This window comes from Rhamphochromis longiceps, linkage group LG8 (genome assembly GCF_057381845.1).
Source record: "Rhamphochromis longiceps isolate RC_006_pf linkage group LG8, R_longiceps_female_GT1.1, whole genome shotgun sequence".
Lineage (NCBI taxonomy): Eukaryota > Metazoa > Chordata > Actinopteri > Cichliformes > Cichlidae > Rhamphochromis > Rhamphochromis longiceps.
Genome location: NC_140564.1, coordinates 5,158,836 through 5,171,712, shown reverse-complemented (window position 1 = coordinate 5,171,712; position 12,877 = coordinate 5,158,836). Strand labels below are relative to the sequence as shown.

At 44.3% G+C, this 12,877-nt stretch overlaps 1 protein-coding gene across 1 annotated transcript; it reads left to right on the top strand.

Annotated features, from left to right (window-relative positions):
• Positions 1-333: 333 nt before the first annotated feature.
• LOC146662963 (apoptosis-stimulating of p53 protein 2-like) lies at positions 334-11,947 on the top strand. Its single transcript, XM_085417344.1, has 13 exons — positions 334-383; positions 491-500; positions 2,370-2,534; positions 2,703-2,922; positions 3,066-3,188; positions 3,491-3,594; positions 4,855-5,251; positions 9,134-9,906; positions 10,012-10,149; positions 10,337-10,470; positions 10,668-10,834; positions 11,324-11,523; positions 11,906-11,947. Exons 1-13 carry the CDS (start codon positions 334-336, stop codon positions 11,945-11,947), a joined length of 2,523 nt encoding a protein of 840 aa, XP_085273470.1.
• Positions 11,948-12,877: the final 930 nt, after the last annotated feature.

Genomic DNA, 12,877 nt, shown 5'->3' with positions numbered 1-12,877 from the left:
CCTCTGCGTCCTCTCCGGCAGATTCTGGAATACCAGAAAACACAAGATTATCTCTCATGCTACGGGCTTGTAGATTGATAACGGATTCTTTTATTTTTTTATTTTCAATGTTTAGCTGGGTCACGTTATCGGTGAGAGATTTAACCGACTCCCGTAGCGTGGCATTTTCAGCGGCAAGCGTTTCCACCTGCTGCTGGCTGAATTCCAGGGATTCTCTCAGAGATTTAGATTCCCGGTGTAAGATCTCCACCAGGGCCAGCCTCGCATCGAAACTGGACAATCGCTTGTCGATTGACTCCAGGATGTCTGTGATGTCTTTGCCGGCAGGCGATGATGTACCGGGGGAGTCTGCTGGGCGACATCTCTTCGATGACGGCGTCTCAGTTTTAGCCGGGGAAGATGCACTCAGGGCCTTCTTCATTACTAAATCTTGAAAACAGCGGTCGATGTAATCTTGGAGAGCGTCTAAACTCTCCCCGTTGTCATCCAGGGTGATAAAGGTGATAGGACAGATGATGTTAGTTATATGACAATTGATTAGTATATTTGGTAATACTGAAGCTTGAAAAACCTTTGTTAAACTCTATGCTACCATTTGCTTTTTTTTTCTCCGCCAAAATCTCTGGCGTCTGACGTCACCTACAACATGGGTCGCTTACCTTGTCTGTCACTTCCCTGATGGACAAGGGACTTTCTCTGCAGGAGGGGAAGATACAGGAGAGGTGGAGGAAGATCTCAGCCTGGGCGTTTACTGTCTTATGTAGACTGGAAGATGAGTGGATGGTGGGGTGGGTGCAGTTTTCTCTGTGGTGGGGTTGGGTGGACTGTCCCGGGCTCTGTGGGGCCGGGAGGCGCTGCTGCACTGGGCCCCGGTCTGGATGGGCCTGGGCCCCCTTTCCCTGGTGGGTCGCGGAGTATGGGGGTGCCTACTGGGGTCAGCGGGGGAGCTGGCCCCAGGGAGGGGTTACCTGCCCCTCCCTTCCTTCCCTCCCCATCTCCAGCTGCCTCCCTCTTCCCGCTCCACCACAACCACCCACACATGTAGGGCCTTGGAGTAGGGGTATGTCACCAGGGTGCAGAGGAGGCTACCCCCCCCCCCCCCCCCCCTCTGTCCCCTTCCGGCTGCCTCTGCCTCAATTTTATCCCACAACTTAGACATTCACATTATTCACACTCTCATTACACATACATATAGGATCTTGGGGGTGGGCACAATCACGGAGTCCATATTACCATCAGGGTGTACACCTCACCCCTGGCGTCGTTGCCCACCTCTCAATTTTAAATACACTTAGACATTGAGGGCTATCAGGAGGGACTATGCGCTTACCTGCTGCTCCTTGGCAGGTAGCTCCATGCCCTCCTGGGTTTTAATTGCACCTTAGAACACACATGCATCAACACTACAATGAGCGGGTGGAGGGAGGTTTGGAGTCTTCTCCCACCCCCATTCTCTGCGGCCTGCTGGAGCGGGAGGGCTAGGAGGAGTTGGCCGTCCGACTGGGGAGGAGTGGGGCCTCCCTGCTGCTACGGAGTCGGGGTGGTCTGCCTCTCCCCACCTCAGGGAAAAGGGTAACACCACCTGGGTCTGGGTGCAGTTCCCCCCACCAGGGGCAAGGGTACCTAGACCCGGTTTGTAGAGTACGCTTGGGGAGTGTGATCGTGTGTACAGCGTCTCTTTATGTCTGTCTCCACGTTGGTTGAGTGTGGAGTGAGTGTATATGAGAGCATGAGGGGGGGAATGGATGTTTGTGTCTGTGTGTGCCTGTATGTCTGTGTCTATATGTCAGGTTGGGTATCAGACACCACCTCTCTGGGGACACCTCAGGCCCTCCAAGGTTTGGAGGCCTATCTCCACCCACCACCACTTCCCCTGCCAGTGGCGGACTCCCTCAGGTGTCGGTGCGTTGGTGGTTCTTTGTGTCTGGGGGTGGGCATCCAGGTACACACCGGCTCACTCCTTGGCGGCCGCTTATCGGGGCCTGGAACCTGGGGCTCGCTCGGACCACTTCGGAGGTGGGGTGCCCCCGGCCTCTCGGCCCGGGGCTCGGTCACTCAGGCACAGCTGGCTGCCGGCGGAGCTCACGGGCGCGTCACTGCAACTCCCCCTGGCTTCTGCTCCGCGGCTGCTGAGTGAACTTGTATTTGTTTAATTGTTTACTAAACGTAAAAGCAAAAAAAGCTTGGGAACCACTGATATAGGGAGTGATTTGATATCAGGCTGTACATACCTCTATCTCACACTGTTAGTACTTCCAGCTACAGTTGCTAGGAGGTTAAACCTAGTGTCTAATAAATTATTCTAGACAATATTTTTTCTGTTGGTTTTCAATCATACTTTGACTTCTCACCCCCTCCTTTCCAAACAGCTAAGAAACAAGCTGAATCAGGATCATAGTGGCAGGCTGCAGCAGCAGAGAGACAGCTTGAACAAAAGGAACTTGGAAGTAGCTGCGATGGACCGTCGGTTGGTTGAACTCCGGGAACGGCTCTGGAAGAAAAAGGCTGCTTTGCAGCAGAATGAGAACCAGCCAGTGAGTTTATATAGGAAAAAAATATCAGCAAAAGTAGATTTCTACAATTTCAAGGTTTTTTTGTTTGTTTTTTGTACAAAACATTTATTTTTGCTTTGTTGTTGTTTGCTTAATATACAAGTACTGATCGAAAAGGCTGCAGCAGTCAAACATTTCTGCTCACTCTAGGTGGCTTCAGACTGTACAGCCCCACAATATAGCATGGGCTCCAGAGTGGCAGCGGTGGGGCCGTACATCCAGTCATCCTCCACATCAAGCTCTCAGGGGCCACCTGTGCCGGTCCGCCAGGAGATTCTGGTGAAGCCAGCATACCCAGATGGCACTGTCACCCTGCCCATGGCTGATTCATCACTGAAGCCACCTCCTAGGCCTGTCAAACCAGCCTCAGGTACATGTTTCCGTGATGTAAGAAATATATTTTTCTATGTTTTGAGTCTGTCCTAGCATGCTGAAACACTATTTGAGTCTGAGTTAGTCACTTCTATTTCTAGTACCAAAACTCTACTTGATGTAGTTATCTCTGCCTCACAGGTTTCAACACCTTAAAAACAAGCAAGATCTTTGACTGGGAAAGCTCATTTTCCGAATCCAGTAGGGGTTACGAGCATGCCTCCACTCTGCCTCGCATGTCGAGTCTAAGCTGCCGCAACTCAGGTCAGTTAGGTCCTGTTTCTGTTTTACCTTTTGCAGAAAGAGGATTTAAACTTTCTATGCCTTTACAATCATTTGTTACTACATTTCTAATCTGACACATAAACGTTCAGGCACGCTGATTCTTTGAGACATTGAGACATTCACTGAAAACCTAATTTAAGGATGGTCTATCCATGCATTCATAGAATACCATGTACAAATGACAGGCTAATCAACCTGAGAATAGAAGGAATGAGATCTGGGAGATAGAAAATTGTTTAAACAAAGTCCCATGGATGTTAGAGTTACTTTCTCTTTTCTAGGTGGTGAGACCGCCATAGACAAGAGCTACTCTGGGTCCGACATTCCTCCTCCCATCCCCTCACGATCTAATCGTTCCACAGAGAACCTGCTCAGGGACAATCAGGTATCAGTGGGCTTCCATTTAGTCTCTACATCTCATACAGCTAAAATCAGGAGAAAATCCTGTTTTGTACATACATTAGCCGCACCTGACTAAAAGCCGCAGGTGTTTCAATGTTGACTTATCATATGTAAGAGAATATGCACAAAGCGAATTGTCAGGAAAGAGATGGCTGTTTGGAGACACACCCCTTTTATTAATATTTTGAAAAACAAGTTATGGGTACATATTTGCATAACTTTTTAGGTATATGTACAAGTAGCGGTAATTACAAGTACGAAACATATACTGTGCTTCATAAATGAGTAAGAAATGTAGTACATAACAATAACCTACAGCACACCAGAAAAATAGCTTCGGACTACCTTTTAGGCTCAGGTGCAGTGACACGGCTTTAACAAGAAGAAAAGTCAGTCATTCACCACCATCTTTCTCTTCTTCCTGCGCACTAAAACCACCAAAGTCCTCTTCTCCAGTGTCGGAAACGAACAGGCTCAGGGTGGCTTCGTCATCCACTCTCAGCTTCTCTCCTTTGTTGTCACTTTCAAAACCAAACAAATCCTCGTTGTCAGTGTCAGAGTCGAACACCCTCAGAAGGGCCGTGGCGGTGTCCTCCTCTCCATCATGCAGCAGTCCAGCCCTTCGAAATCCGTTGGTGATCGTGGATGTTTTCACACTTTTCCACGCTGTCAGAATCCACCGGTGGAGTTGAGCATAACCTGCTTTTCGCAAGTTTATCGCCGCTCATCATCCACGCCTCCCGCTGAACGCGTAGTGCTACTTTGAAGTTTGTTTTTCGCGCTACTTCGTACGGCACTACGTTGCCTGGCGGACGGACATGTGACCAACATACAACTCTTGAACCCCGATACTGTGTGTCTGATCACATGCCCTTTCGCCAGGCAACGTAGTGCCGTACAACAGCGGAACAAACAAAACAAATCCTCTTACGATATCACAAAAATCATGGACAATCCATAGAAAAGCTGCACCTGACTAAAAGCCGCAGGGTTCAAAGCTTGTGCAAAAAGTAGCGGCTTATAGCCCGACAATTACGGTACAATAATTGTAAGGCTAAATATGAAAAGTCAAACTCAAACCGGTTAATAGCTGCTGAGCACTTACAATTTTAATGTAAAGCCATTTTACATTTCAGCTCATTTTGATATTTGATTTATTGCTTCATTTTCTGTATTTTGCAGTTATATCATCAATCTCTGAGTATAACCCTGTGTTTCCACGTTTGCTATATTTTACTTTCAGGTCTCATCCAAAAGTCTTTCCAAGTTGACAGCACCTCCTCCAGTTCCCAGCAAGCCCAAACCATTCCGATCTTCTGGCCTGTCAGCCTTCTCCAAAGCCCCCTATAACACTGGCACCTTCCCAGGTAAGGTGAAGCCAGTTGGGGCCCCCCTCAGGGCTCCAGGAATTCTATCCAGTCATAGCAACACCCTCCCTTTGCCCAACAAGCAGGAGAGTCCTCCAGCTGCTGCTGTGCGACCCTACACCCCAGAACTCTCTGATTGTCCCCCACCTGTGCTTCAGAAACCTCAGACCCTGGCGGCTTCCTCAATCTACTCGATGTACACCCAGCAGGCTACACTGGGGAAGGGATACCAACACAGTGGCCAAGGAACACTGCCTCGGAGCCAGCCCCGAGGTAATCCACTGATACGATTGCCCGTGTATTAGAATACTCTTCCTGTTAAGATAGGGCTGCACAATTATGGCCAAAAGGATTTTTCTGATTATTTTGATCAGTGTAAGATTGGTCCTTGGAAGCACTGGTCCTCCTTATTCACCAAAATGTAGTATATGTCTTAGTAGAAAAATATGAATTTAAAAAATTTCACCAAAACACCAAAATTCAGTCAACAGGGGAGAGGCTTTTGCATTTACATCGTTGCAGAAAAATAAGGTGTGTGCGACAAACTTGCCAACACTTGGTCTTGGGGTAGAGCATCACTTCCTGTTCCTGTTACAGCACACAGTGGTGTTTTCTGTAGCTTATTTCGATTCAAATTTGATCTAAAAACTTATATTATTACATAGTGTAATCCTTAAATGCTTTATCCAAAGCACACTTTCTGTTGAATAACCTGCTAATTATATTCAAAGTATTCATTCATCTTTAGGGACTCACTACCTTAGCTTAGCTCGTAGCCGACTGACTAGTACCTTGGCCTCTCCACTCTTCACACCACCACACCACCAAACTGTCCATGTCTCTAATAATTTCCCCCCCACAAAAAAAGCGTGACTATCGAGAGTTGGGATCAGGAAGCAGAGTCGCAGTCTTACACGCCTCTCCACAGCTTCTCTCCCCCTGTTATCCCCCAAAACCCCTTAGAGACTGTGTCTGTTCCCAAACCAAGAAAAAACAAACCAAAAATCAGCAAAATAATGACTTAAACATAAAAAATAACAACAAAAGAAAAACATAGTATCCACAAATGCACCAAAGAGTAAAATAGTGTCTATTATTAAATAATATAAGTCGGGGTGTGACAGCAATCTTCCACTCCAGCTTATTAATCAACCAAAGACACAGGCAGAGTTGTAATTTATTTGAAATTACAGCCACACAAACAGCTTTATTTGTTATTGTTCACTTGGGCCTCGTGGTTTCTGGCTGTTTTCTCAGAATTTTTATCTGATTTAGTGCTCAGCTCGGATAGGATAATTATTGTAGGTGATTTTATCATCCATGCATTTAATCCGTTGTATTCAAAATGAAAAAATAACCCACCCACCACTTTAATCATACACTAGATCTTGTTATGACATATGGGATCGAAACTGAACAGTTAACAGTATTTCCTGAAAACCCTGTTTTGTCTGATCGTTTACTAATAACATTTCAATCTACAATAATGGATTACACAGCAGTGAGGAATAGATTTCATCACAGCAGATGTCTTTCTGAAAGTGTACAAGGGGAGGAATTATATCCTTAATTTAAGGATATTATTCATCCCGTTGTCTTCTTCAATGTCATGTGCCAACACAGTGCAGATCAGCAGTAAAAAATTACTCATAACAATCTCACAGATGTAACATCATGTACTTTCAGAACCACTGATATTTATTTTGTCTCTTTTTCTCCAATTGATCTTCCTGAGTTAACTTCAATAATTACTTTATAAAAAACCATCAGTGGTCCTTTAGACACCATTTCTACAAAACTGCTCGCAGAAATCCTGTCATTACACTGAGGACACTGAGGTGAGACCAGGCATGAACAGGACCAGATACCAGACAACCTAGGCTAGAAATACAGGGAGTGCAGAATTATTAGGCAAGTTGTATTTTTGAGGAATAATTTTATTATTGAACAACAACCATGTTCTCAATGAACCCAAAAAACTCATTAATATCAAAGCTGAATGTTTTTGGAAGTCGTTTTTAGTTTGTTTTTAGTTTTAGGTATTTTAGGGGGATATCTGTGTGTGCAGGTGACTATTACTGTGCATAATTATTAGGCAACTTAACAAAAAACAAATATATACCCATTTCAATTATTTATTTTTACCAGTGAAACAAATATAACATCTCCACATTCACAAATATACATTTCTGACATTCAAAAACAAAACAAAAACAAATCAGCGACCAATATAGCCACCTTTCTTTGCAAGGACACTCAAAAGCCTGCCATCCATGGATTCTGTCAGTGTTTTGATCTGTTCACCATCAACATTGCGTGCAGCAGCAACCACAGCCTCCCAGACACTGTTCAGAGAGGTGTACTGTTTTCCCTCCTTGTAAATCTCACATTTGATGATGGACCACAGGTTCTCAATGGGGTTCAGATCAGGTGAACAAGGTGGCCATGTCATTAGTTTTTCTTCTTTTATACCCTTTCTTGCCAGCCACTCTGTGGAGTACTTGGACGCGTGTGATGGAGCATTGTCCTGCATGAAAATCATGTTTTTCTTGAAGGATGCAGACTTCTTCCTGTACCACTGCTTGAAGATGGTGTCTTCCAGAAACTGGCAGTAGGACTGGGAGTTGAGCTTGACTCCATCCTCAACCCGAAAAGGCCCCACAAGCTCATCTTTGATGATACCAGCCCAAACCAGTACTCCACCTCCACCTTGCTGCCGTCTGAGTTGGACTGGAGCTCTCTGCCCTTTACCAATCCAGCCACGGGCCCATCCATCTGGCCCATCAAGACTCACTCTCATTTCATCAGTCCATAAAACCTTAGAAAAACCAGTCTTGAGATATTTCTTGGCCCAGTCTTGACGTTTCAGCTTGTGTGTCTTGTTCAGTGGTGGTCGTCTTTCAGCCTTTCTTACCTTGGCCATGTCTCTGAGTATTGCACACCTTGTGCTTTTGGGCACTCCAGTGATGTTACAGCTCTGAAATATGGCCAAACTGGTGGCAAGTGGCATCTTGGCAGCTGCACGCTTGACTTTTCTCAGTTCATGGGCAGTTATTTTGCGCCTTGGTTTTTCCACACCCTTCTTGCGACCCTGTTGACTATTTTGAATGAAACGCTTGATTGTTCGATGATCACGCTTCAGAAGCTTTGCAATTTGAGACTGCTGCATCCCTCTGCAAGATATCTCACTATTTTTGACTTTTCTGAGCCTGTCAAGTCCTTCTTTTGACCCATTTTGCCAAAGGAAAGGACGTTGCCTAATAATTATGCACACATGATATAGGGTGTTGATGTCATTAGACCACACCCCTTCTCATTACAGAGATGCACATCACCTAATATGCTTAATTGGTAGTAGGCTTTCGAGCCTATGCAGCTTGGAGTAAGACAACATGCATGAAGAGGATGATGTGGACAAAATACTCATTTGCCTAATAATTCTGCACTCCCTGTACAGATAACTAAACTAGGAACGATTGACAGAGAAAACTGGTGGTGGTCAGAAGGCCCGGTGGCGCGGTGTCCGGCAGCCTCGCCTGTGTCAGTGCGCCGGGAGTGCGCAGGGTGGCTGTGGCTACAATGTAGCTTGCTATCACCAATATGTGTGAATGTGTGCGTGAATGGGTGGATGACTGAATGTAGTGTAAAGCGCTTTGGGGTCCTTAAGGACTAGTAAAGCACTATACAAATACAGGCCATAAGCCTGTCTCCTAGAAGTAAAATACGGAGTATTTCACTCCATTAATTATACCTGCATGATGGATGTAAATAAAACTTATAGCCCAGTACTTGATAGCATTTCCTCTGTGATGTTGTACTTGTTCAGACTATATTTTGGAAACTTCACCATGTGAGGTGAAGGGAACAGCTGTGACTGGTATTTACTGGCATGTTGTCAGGGACTGATTTAGATACCACTTGATTTGCCTTTGCTTTGTAGTTTATTGGCAAAGCAAGCTTTTTCAGTATCAGTATTTAGGAAAAACAGGTACTTATCTATCAATAATGAAGTTTTTTGGGGGAGTTTTTTTTCCTCTCACCCCAAACAATAATCAAACATGTAATTTGTAATCTGTGCTTTTGTTTAATGGAGGTCAAATAGAGCTTGCTGTGAGAAATGTCTTGTGAATCCATGTATTCTCTTTCTTTTCTTAGTGTATGGAAAACCAGTCCTTCCAGCCAGCAGCAGGCAGCAATCAATCAGCTCAGAAAACCATTCCTTCAATTCTGAATTTTGTGCACCTGACGGAAGTGAAGCTGACAACAGTTGCCCAGGTAACACTGAAGGTATCGGAGGAGAAACAGCGGAACACAGTATCCCTTGCCCGCTCAGACCCACCAAGCTCCTCCCCTTCATATCAAACTCTCACAGGAACCCCAGTGATGCTGACCTGGATAATCTGCGTCGCTGGCTGCAACATGCACCCCGACCCCTGAAGAAACGCAACTCAATCACAGAGCCCGAAGGCCCAGCAGGACCCAACATTCAGAAACTGCTCTACCAGAAAACCACTCTGGTTGCTATGGAAACCATCCCCATGGAGACGGCTAATTCTGCAGGGATCCATATACAGCCTACAGTTCATGAGGACAGGATGGGTGGCATAGATGGAGTAGCCAGGGTTCAGGATGAAAGTGAAACTGACTTGAAAGAGCCACTCCCTGAGAAAAGTTTGACCCCACCCCCACTACCCCCTTGCTCACCCATCTCTGATCCTACTTCCTGCCACTGCATGCTATCACTGCTGGAAGACAAGGACAAGGAGAAAGAGAAATGTCCATCAACCTTAGCTCACCAGGAACCGTTTCTAGAGGAGTTCCCTCCTTACCCACCCCCACCTTACCCCAGCTGCGGGGAGTTGGAAGAGGGAGATGATACTGTTCCCCTGCAGCCACCAGAGGTTGCAGGACAGGTCACAGTTCTGCCGGTGAGTGAGGTGACTCAGATTTTGAGAGGTTATTAAAAATCCAGTTTGCCTAAAATACAAACACAATTTTTTTTCTAATTTATTGCAGTTCTGTTTTCTTCTTAGGGTAAGAAATCAAACCTCCATAAAGCTGGCAAAGAGCGAGCCAACCACAATTTGCGGGTCAAGTTCAACCCTTTGGCCCTGCTACTGGATTCATCTCTGGAGGGCGAATATGATCTTGTCCAGAGGGTTATCTATGATGTGAGTCACACAAAACAAATAGAATAAAATAGCCCATTATTATCATTGTACATGTACCAAAAAATTGTGGGAGCTACACACTGCTATACTTATTTTATAGATCCACTAAAAAGATTTATACTTGCAAATTCCTTAATTGTTCTTCACCCCAGGGTATATGGTCAGTATGTTACTGTGTGTCTTTCAGGTGGATGACCCTAGTATGCCGAACGACGAGGGCATCACAGCTCTGCACAACGCAGTTTGTGCCGGCCACACCGAGATTGTCAAGTTTTTGGTTCAGTTTGGTGTCAATGTTAATGCTGCCGACAGTGACGGCTGGTGAGCCTATGTAGGAAACAGTAGAAAACATGGGCAGTATAAAAGATGGACTTAGCCATGGTGACACCTCCGGACATAACTTCCGGATGTTATGTCTGTCTTTTACATTGTCTATGGTAGGAAGAAAACAAATTAATTTGGCACAGCACCAGTCCTTATTAACTAACTACTCATTCTCCTTCTGTTCGTGTCTCCAGGACGCCCCTTCACTGTGCTGCCTCCTGTAACAACGTTCAGGTCTGTAAGTTCCTTGTCGAGTCTGGAGCAGCTGTATTCGCCACAACATATAGTGACATGCAGACAGCTGCTGACAAGTGCGAAGAGATGGAAGATGGCTATGTCCAGTGCTCCCAGTTCCTCTATGGTGAGACAAAACCTGTTAACATATTAACAAAAGGGGTTCAGGGAGATAAGCCTCATAGTTCATAACACATTTGTTGATTTCAAGGACAATTTCGCAAATCTTTCAAGGGGTTGAGCGTGTTCTGTAGCAACAAGAGATTTACTGATTTATGATGGGTGTCTGTACAGGTTACAGGTGAGTTTGGAATTTGCTTAATTGTTCTTTAGGAGATTTAAAAGATCTTGGGTGCCATAAGGATCTTGTTGTGATCTGCCTGGATTTTGAGGACTGTTGAATAGGTTCATGCATTTTAAGGGGGTTTGGTTCAGACCAGTTATATCAAGGAAGTAAATCAATTTTGTAAAAGTTTTCTAGACTTGTGAGGCTTGTGTTTCAGCAAATGGACTTGGACTTAAAGTAGTTTAAATTTGTCTCAGGTTATTACATTTTCACATAAAAGCTTAAAGAATATCAGACTCATTAACTTTTAATCTATTTTTGTCTTTTTAGGTGTTCAGGAGAAGATGGGTGTGATGAATCACGGTGTAGTGTATGCCCTGTGGGACTATAAGCCTCAGAGTGACGACGAGCTTTGCTTCAGTGAGGGTGACTGCATGACAGTGCTGAGAAGGGAGGATGAGGTGGAAACGGAGTGGTGGTGGGCACAATGCGGTGACCATGAGGGATACATTCCCCGAAACCTTCTGGGGGTGAGCCGCCCATGCCAAATTTAGCAGAGCTTGTATAAACATTTTAGACTGAAGCTACTCATAAGGAAATGTTCAGATTTCTGGGTTTAGGGTCCCATTACATCAGCATTTAAAACTTTCTTGTTAAAGTAAAAAAGCATCCCAGGAGAATATCAGAAAAATGTAATAAAGAATAAGACGGTAAGATTTCCTAATGTGCGGGAATTAAACTGTCTAGTCTGCCAATCTGTTGCTACTTCAGGTTGGCCTTAAATCACATGTTTTAATCAGATTTAAAAACTGCTTTGAGAATCCTGTTACTTAACAGTCTTAAGTTTGACGTTTCAGTATTTAATGTTATCTTAATGGTGTTTTAATGAGAAACTCTATCTTTCATTCCCAGCTATATCTGAGGATTAAGCCCCGGCAAAGAAGCCTGGCCTAAAAGACGGCTTGTGTCTCTTTCAGAGGACTACATGTTTCCACGAGAGAAGTGCATCATGGGAATAAACCTCTGGGTTCTTATAGTAGAGGAAAAAAAGTCAGATGTTGTTGATTTTTAAAAAATAAATGTAAAAAAGGAAATGTTTCTCAATCTTTCATTGAATGTGAAAAGGATTTAACCTCATCTGGATTTCTCAGGAGCTTTTTTGCATATTTGTCACACTTAAACATTTCAGATTTCATGGTTCCAAATTACAGTCGTCCATGTCTTCAAGCAGCAAAACAGCCATAGACCATCACATTACCACCACCATGTTTGACTGTTGATATGGTGTTATATGAAATGCTGCATTATTTTCACAACAGTTGTAATAGGGTTAAATTTAAATTTAAAAAAAAAATGCAATTCTTTTTCTTGGCAGTTCGCATTTCAGCGATTCCTGAGATTAGGGACAAAACAGGTAAAAAAGTTATTTTTTGATTTTTCAAAACATATTTACATATAATTGTTACACAAAGTTTTGGCTGTCTGAGTATGTTTTGGTACAATCTCCCAGGTGTTTTTTAATTTATGTTTTTGCTGGGGAAGTGCAAGGTTTTTGTCAACACCATCAGACACAAAGAAATGTAAGTATATATATATATATATACACTCAACAAAAATATAAACGCAACACCTTTGTTACTGCTCCCATTCCCCATGGGATGGACGTAGAGACCTAAAACTCATTCCAGATACACAATATAACCATCCCTCCCAAACAGTGGTCACAAATCAGTCCAAATGTGTGGTAGTGGGCACATCTGCCATATTGAGATAATCCATCCCACCTCACAGGTGTGCCACATCAGGATGCTGATTTGACATCATGAGTAGTGCACAGGTGTACCTCAGACTGCCCACAACAAAAGGCCACCCTGGAATGTGCAG

Coding starts and splice junctions, on each gene's coding strand:
- LOC146662963 (XM_085417344.1), top strand. CDS start 334: ATGTACCGGGGGAGTCTGCTGGGCGACATCTCTTCGATGACGGCGTCT. Junction 2,923..3,065: donor GCCTGTCAAACCAGCCTCAG/GTACATGTTTCC, acceptor TCTGCCTCACAG/GTTTCAACACCTTAAAAACA. Junction 11,524..11,905: donor TTCCCCGAAACCTTCTGGGG/GTGAGCCGCCCA, acceptor TTTCATTCCCAG/CTATATCTGAGGATTAAGCC.